This window comes from Empidonax traillii, unplaced genomic scaffold, assembly GCF_003031625.1.
Source record: "Empidonax traillii isolate 1590-97213 ecotype Southwest subspecies unplaced genomic scaffold, ASM303162v1 scaffold3443:size21424, whole genome shotgun sequence".
NCBI lineage: Eukaryota > Metazoa > Chordata > Aves > Passeriformes > Tyrannidae > Empidonax > Empidonax traillii.
The window spans coordinates 8,465-15,849 of NW_020958636.1; the positions used below are offsets into that span (position 1 = coordinate 8,465).

Below are 7,385 nucleotides of genomic sequence, written 5' to 3' on the forward strand. Positions count from 1 at the left end.
CGAACGGGGACGAACGAAGCCGAACGGGGACGAACGGAGCCGAACGGAGTCGGACCGGAGTCGAATGGGACCGAATGGAGCCGAACCGATCCGGAGGTCTCCGAATGGAGCCGAACTGGCCCGAAGGTCTCCGAACGTCCCCGAAGATTCCCGAGCGGAGCCGAACTGGTGCCGAAGGTGACCGAAGATGCCCGAGAGGGGTCGACGGGGGCGCGCGGAGACACGAGGGGGCGACCCGCGCATTAGGACCCCCTCAGAACTCCCCCATAGACCCCCCCACAGATCCCCTCTAGGCCCTCCGTACACCCCCCCCATACACACCCCCAGAGACCACCCCAGAGGCCCCCCGGGACCCCAATAGATCCCCCAATAGCTCTCACCCCAGGGGGTCCCGAGACACACGTGAAGATGGATTTGGGGGTCTCCTCTCTCAGGGGGTCCCGGGACTCACTTGGGGGGGGATTTTGGGGGTCTCTCCCCCTCAGGGGATCCCTAAAGTCTGGATGGGAGGGTTTATGCCCTCACCTCTGTCCTCCCTGGTGGTCTAGTGGTTAGGATTCGGCGCTCTCACCGCCGCGGCCCGGGTTCGATTCCCGGTCAGGGAATTAAAGTTTTCCCCTTTTCGTTTCCATTTTTCCTTCCTTTTTAATTCCATTTTCCCCTCTTCCTCTTTCCTCACCCTCCAAACTCCTTTTCTATAATAATTAATAATTTTTTTACAATAAGTATGTTACATAGTATATATATGTCATGTACTTTATAAGGTATAATATTTAATATAATATAATATTTAAAAACACACAATAAAATACTTCACTTGCACTATAATAATAATTAAATATTCATGGTTCTTATAATATTAAGATATCTATAATATGTATTATTATTTATAACAAAAACATTAAAATACATACTCCCCTATAAAAATACATAAAAACTTCTAAAATCTCCATAAAAGCACATATGAAAAACGACACACCCGCGACAGAGGCACCGCTGGGATTCGAACCCAGGATCTCCTGTTTACTAGACAGGCGCTTTAACCAACTAAGCCACGGCGCCGGCTGTCCGGAGGTGCCGATCAGGAATAATCAGACTTCCCCTCGCCCGCCTCCACTTCCCTCTCCTTCCCCCATCCACTCGAGATTCGGGACCCCCTGAGAGGGAAGATCGCCACGAAAAATCTATTTCCCTCTCTTTCGGGGCATTCAGGAGCCCCTGAGTGAAGAGATCCCCCCAAAAAAACTCATTTGCGTCGGTCACAAAGGACTCCCAAAACCCGCCCCTTGAAGTTCCCCTCCACGAGTCATTCGAGACTCCCAGAGAGGGAGACACCCAAAATCCCCACACACGCATGTCCCGGGAACCCCCCGAGAGAGGACACCTTCCAAAAAAAAAAACCTTTCCCACCCCCCCTCCTTGTCTTGGGAACTTCCCAAACCCCACCACGGCTGTTTCAGGACCCCAAGCGGGTGGACACCCTCCAAAAACACCCTCTACAAGCCTAGGAAAGGGGGTAAAAGGAGGAGGGGGAAAGGAAAATAAGAAAAATTAGTGAGGGGGGGAAAAAGGAAAATTAGGGGGAAATAGCGTGAAAAAAGAAAACTAAGGAAAATTAGTTGGGCGAAAGGGACAGTGAGGGGAAAAAGAAAATTAACATAGCAGAGGATGGTTTCGATCCATCGACCTCTGGGTTATGGGCCCAGCACGCTCCCGCTGCGCCACTCTGCTGGTCTTCCAGCTCTTTTAAAGAAGTACATTTAAATAGAGCGAGGCCCAACTGGATGGAAACTGAGAGCAATTTGGAAAAATATGCAACTTATTGCATTTTATTATACATGTATGTGTTTATTTACTTTTTTATGTAGATTAATTTATTTAATTTTATTTAGTTTATCATAGGCATACAGTGCTTTTGGTAAACTCTGTAAAAGAGTGTGGCAAAACACCTGAAGTACTAAGATCAGTGTTTACAGAGCCATCGTGCTGTCTACTCTTCTATATGGTTCTGAATCCTGGGTCATTGATCGGCACCACTTGCGTCTCTTAGAACGCTTCCATCAGTGCTGCCTCTGTACAATCCTCAACATCCACTGGACTGACTATGTGTCCAACACGTCTGTCCTTGAACAGGCAGCAGTCACGAGCATTGAGGCCATGCTGCTGAGAACACAGCTGTGCTGGGCAGGGCACGTCTCCAGGATGCAGGACCATCCCCTCCCTAAGATCGTGCTCTGTGGGGAACTTGCCACTGGCTGCAGTGAGAGAGGAGCCCCGAAGAGGAGATACAAGGACTGCCTGAAACAATCCCTCAGCCTTGGCCATGTTGATCACCACCATTGGTCTACTCTGCCCTCCAATCGGGAGGCCTGGAGACACACCATCTGTAACGCTGCTGCTGCTTTTGAGAACACACACAGGATCACTCTGGAGGAGAAAAGACAACGCAGAAAGAATCGCGTCTTGTCGATATCACCTGGGGAGTCTCTGCTGCACCTTCTGCAACCGGACTTGTCTATCTGGCATTGGCCTTTTTAGCCATCAGCGCTGTCATAGTTCTGATTTTAGCAAGAAATTTTGTCTTTCCTTTCCCCTCCCCCCTCCTGCGTGTGTGTGTTAATGGGCCATCAGATAACAAAGGAGTTGGCCTGAGCCCTAAATGACCAGACATTAATCTCCCAGCAACCAAGGGGGAGGAATTGGGGAAAGGCCAGGGTGTGTGTATGGAAAGGGGTGGGGTTTGGAGATTGGAGCTCAGCTCTGGAGCCGGAGGGGAGGCTGCAGCGAGCAGGAGAGACTGCCTGGTTGCTTCTTTGTCTTTTGCCTGTCGGAGGAGAGGTTTTTTTTGCTGCTGTTTCTCTGCGCAGCTGTTTGCTGGTTACGGGCCTGGCTCACAGTGAAATCCTCACCAACCAAAAATCGTGAGTTTTCCTCCATTGGGAGAACTTTCTGTTTCCCTCCCCCTTCCCCCCCTCCTCCATCGCCACCCGGCGGCAACCGAGGATCTCCCAGCGCCGCCCAGTGACGGGGGCTGGACATTACCAGTTCTACTCCTCCAGGGATCCAACAGTGCCACCTGGTGACTACCATAGGACACTACAAGTCCAACAGTTTAATTCCCTGGGAAGCATCATCTCCTCAGACGGGAAGATTGATGCAGGAACAGACAACAGGTCAGCAAAGGCTTACAGAGCTTTTGGTGAACTCCGTAAAAGAGTGTGGCAAAACAAACACCTGAAGAAAAGCACCAAGATCAGCATTTACAGAGTCATTGTACTGTCTACTCTTTTCTATGGATCTGAATCCTGGGTCATTTACCAGCACCACTTGGGTCTCTTAGAATGCTTCCATCAGCGCTGCCTCCGTACAATCCTCAGCATCCACTGGACTGACTATGTGTCCAACACGTCTGTCCTTGAACAGGCAGCAGTCCCGAGCATTGAGGCCACGCTGCTGAGAACACAGCTGTGCTGGGCAGGGCACGTCTCCAGGATGCAGGATCATCGCCTCCCTAAGATCGTGCTCTGTGGGGAACTTGCCACTGGCTGCAGTGAGAGAGGAGCCCCGAAGAGGAGATACAAGGACTGCCTGAAACAATCCCTCAGCCTTGGCCATATTGATCACCATCATTGGTCTACCCTGGCCTCCAATCGAGAGGCCTGGAGACACACCATCTCTAACGCTGCTGCTGCTTTTGAGAACACACGCAGGATCACTCTGGAGGAGAAAAGACAACACAGAAAGAATCGCGTCTTGTCGATCTCACCAAGGGAGTCTTTCTGCTGTACGTTCTGCAACCGGACTTGTCTATCTGGCATTGGCCTTTCTAGCCATCAACGTGCTTGTAGCAAGCGGGGGTAGAGCCCCTCTCAAATCTTCGTTCGCGAAGCCTAGCCATGATGATGATGTGTTTATTTACTTTTTTATGTAGATTAATTTATTTAATTTTATTTAATTTATCATATTTGAAATTTATTTAATTCATTAACCTTATTCATTTAATATTTTAATTATTTTAATTATTTTATTTAATTTATTTACTTAACTTCTTTATTACATTCACTTAATTTATTTATTTTAATTTATTTATGTTTTTCCTTTAATTTATTCGTTTATTTTTATTCATTTAATGTATTTATTGATTTTATAAAAATACGTTTAAAACCCTCCCCCCCACTGCCCGGGTTGGCCCCGCCGGGATTCGAATCCCATGCTTCACAGGTGGATAAACATCGCCCAGAGGGCGACTCCGATCGGAGACCACGCCTCTAACCACACCTATTTGCTTGAAGCCACGCCTCCCAAGAAGGGAGATCGGCGCGGGGCGCGCGTGCGCACCCGCGGACGAGGTGGCCGAGTGGTTAAGGCGATGGACTGCTAATCCATTGTGCTCTGCACGCGTGGGTTCGAATCCCACCCTCGTCGGGCCTCGCATTTTAGGGGGCTCCCCCTCAGAATCGTCCCCCTTCCGTTCATGTTCGTTTTCGGGGGCATCCACAGCAAATCCTGGCACTTTCCTCCTCCTTTTACATCGTTTTTTCCATCCTTTTTTGTCCTTTCCCCTCCCTTTTGAAATCCTTCTCCTGCCTTTTTTCCAGCCTTTTCCCGCGGTTTTCAACAATTTCTCTGCTTTTTCCCACCCTTTTTCCACCTTTTTCCTACTCTTACTCATTCTTTTCTACTGTTTTCCCATCTTTTTTTCCAACTATTTCCATCATTTTCCATCCTTTTCCCTCTCTTTCTACACCATTTTCCCTCCCTTCCCCCCCTTTTCCCACCCTCTTCCCACCTTTTTCCACCTGGAAGCCCCAGATAAAAACAGGCTAAAAAAATAAAGGCAAAAAACAGGGAATTTTATTCAACTCCCCTTTTTGGGGGGTCCCCGGATATTCCCAGCTCATTTCCAGGTGATTCCCTCCCATTCCCAAGTGTTCCCATCCCATTTCCAGGTGTTACTATCCCACTTCCAGGAGTTCCATCCCATTCCCAGGTATTTCCATCCCATTTCCAAGTGTTTCATTCCCACTTCCAGATGCTTTTATCCCATTTCCAGGTGTTTCCAGCCCATTCCAGGTGTTTCCAGCTAATGTTCGGGTATTTCTGTCCCATCCCCACGTGTGTCTAACCCATCCCCAGGTACTTCCAACCCACTTCCAGGTGTTCCAGACCCATCTCCAGATGTTTCTGACCCATCCCCAGGTGCTTCCAGTTCATTCCCAGATGTTCCTTTGCCCTCCCCAGGTGTGTCTGACCCATATCCAGGTGCATCTGACCCATACCCAGGTGTGTCCGACCCACTCCCAGGTACTTCCAACACATCCCCAGGTGTTCCAGACCCATATCCAGGTATGTCTATCTCATCCCCAGGTGTGTCCGATCCATCCCCAGTTCTGTCTGACCCACTCCCAGGTACTTCCAGTCCACTCCCAGGTGTGTCCAACCCACCCCCAGGTGTGTCCAACCCATCCCCAGGTGTTTCTTTCCCATCCCCAGGTGCGCCCTCCCCGCTCCCACCCCCGCCAGGCCCCTCTGCCCCCCCTCCCCAGCACCTGTGCAGGTACCTGTTCACCTCCCCAGCGTGGCTCCGCCGGTCGGGCTCCAGCCGGAGGAGCCTCCGGAGCATCTCCAGCGCCGCCTCCCCCAACCCCCTCCAGCCACGCGGTACCTCCCCCCCGCCACAGGTGAGCCCATCTGGCTGCCAGGTGTGGCCCTGCCACACCTGGAACTCCCCAAACTGGGGATCCTGTGGCGCGGCAGCCCCCCAGGGGAAGGTGCCGGTGAGGAGGGCGAAGAGGAGGATGCCGAAGGCCCAGGTGTCCAGGCTGGGCTCCAGGCGCAGCGTCTCCGCTGCATGCAGGTGGCACAGCTCAGGTGGAGCATAGGGGGCGTGGCCCGAGCCACAGGTGGGCCCCACCTGCCATCCCATGACGCGGGTGAGGCCAAAGTCGCCCAGTTTGACCAGCCGGCACTGGGGGTCGAAGGCCAGCACGTTGTCCAGTTTCACATCGCGGTGCACCAGGGCGTGGCCATGCAGGTAATCCAGGGCCGCGCCCACCTGGGCGGCCACGCGCTTCACCTGCGGCTCGGGCAGGCCCACCTGGTGACGGGGGGGGGACACGCCTGGTGGGACACAGGGTCACCCAATGTCACCTGTGGTCACCCGTTGTCACCTGGGGTCACCCACAGTCACCTGGAGTCATCGTTTGATTCACCTGTGGGGTCACCTGTGAGGGCAGGGATTCACCTGGGACTCAGGGAGACTCACCTGGGGATGGGGGGGGACACACCTGGGGTCACCTGGAGACACCTGAGGTCCCCTGGTGTCACCTGCGGTCACCTGGAGTAACCTATTGGCACCTGGGGTCATCTGTGGGGTCACCTGTGAGTGCAGGGGTTCACCTGGGGCTCGGGGAACCCACAAAGGTCCCCGGCAAGTGCATCCACACCCTCCCCCACACACCTGTCCCCCTCCCAAACACACTTGTGTCCACCCCAGACACACCTGAGCACTCACCCAGGTGTGAGCAGCCCGCACAGGTGAGTCCCTCACACCTAGGCACTCACCCCAGGTGTGAGCAGCCCGCACAGGTCCCCGGCAGGTGCGTGTTCCTGCGCGAAGCCAAAGTGGGTGGGGGTCTCGAAGGCCAGGGGCAGCACCTGCAGGCAGGTGAGCTGCCCCCTCAGGCACAGGTGGGTGCAGAACTCCCGCAGGAAGCCCCACCTGCCCGTCCGGTCCTTCTGCAGCAGCTTCAGCACCACTGGCGCACCTGGGTAAGGAGGGGGACACATCTGGGCACACCTGGGAGCACCTGGGGATGGGTTATACCCCCACAGACACACCTGGGCACACCTGGGGACAGGTTATCCCACCCCAGAGACCCGCCACCCGAGCCCCTTGGATCTCCCACGTGTGTTCAGGGGCGGAGCCTCAGGTGTGATAGGTGCTCACCTGGTGCACAGGTAATCCCAAATCCCCCCTCCCCAGCCCCCACCAGTGCCCCACCAGCCCCTCACCCCCATCCCGGGGCTGTGCCAGCACCACGTGCCCATAGGAGCCACTGCCCAGTTCTCCCAGTATGTCCCAGTCCCGCTCCAGGTGGCACTGGGGGAGGTCTCGTCCTGTCTGAACCATCAGGTGCTGCAGGAGCCGCTCCTGGGCCTCCCCCTCCTCCTCCTCCTCCTCCTCATCTTCCTCCTCAGCCACTGCTTCCATGGGCCCTGGGAACCAGTATGCACCAGTTCACTCCAATACAGCCCAGCCCAGTTCAATCCTCATCCTCCTCGTCTTCATCTTCATCCCCCTCCTCCTCCTCTGGGGCAGCCCAATATAGACCAGTGTACACCAGTACCGTCAATCTCAGCCCAGCTCAGCCCACTCCATCCCA

At 53.7% G+C, this 7,385-nt stretch overlaps 1 protein-coding gene and 4 non-coding genes across 5 annotated transcripts in view; 2 read left to right on the forward strand and 3 right to left on the reverse strand.

Annotated features, from left to right (window-relative positions):
* Nucleotides 1-533: 533 nt before the first annotated feature.
* Nucleotides 534-605, forward strand: TRNAE-CUC. The gene has a single exon. It is a non-coding gene; the product is annotated as a tRNA-Glu (tRNA).
* A 383-nt stretch (nt 606-988) lies between these two features.
* Nucleotides 989-1,062, reverse strand: TRNAT-AGU. Its single transcript has one exon. It is a non-coding gene; the product is annotated as a tRNA-Thr (tRNA).
* A 597-nt stretch (nt 1,063-1,659) lies between these two features.
* Nucleotides 1,660-1,731, reverse strand: TRNAM-CAU. The gene has a single exon. It is a non-coding gene; the product is annotated as a tRNA-Met (tRNA).
* A 2,612-nt stretch (nt 1,732-4,343) lies between these two features.
* TRNAS-GCU lies at nt 4,344-4,425 on the forward strand. The gene has a single exon. It is a non-coding gene; the product is annotated as a tRNA-Ser (tRNA).
* Nucleotides 4,426-4,969: 544 nt separating this feature from the next.
* Nucleotides 4,970-7,385, reverse strand: part of LOC114072542 (uncharacterized serine/threonine-protein kinase SBK3-like) — a 5,734-nt gene continuing 3,318 nt past the window's right edge. Inside the window, exons 3-6 of the mRNA XM_027910425.1 lie at nt 7,015-7,218; nt 6,565-6,767; nt 5,456-6,097; nt 4,970-5,329 (exon numbers count right to left, since the gene is read on the reverse strand). Coding sequence (XP_027766226.1) covers nt 5,084-5,329; nt 5,456-6,097; nt 6,565-6,767; nt 7,015-7,213 — 1,290 coding nt within the window. The 5' untranslated portion in view covers nt 7,214-7,218 and the 3' untranslated portion in view covers nt 4,970-5,083. The remainder of the gene's footprint in view (nt 5,330-5,455; nt 6,098-6,564; nt 6,768-7,014; nt 7,219-7,385) is intronic.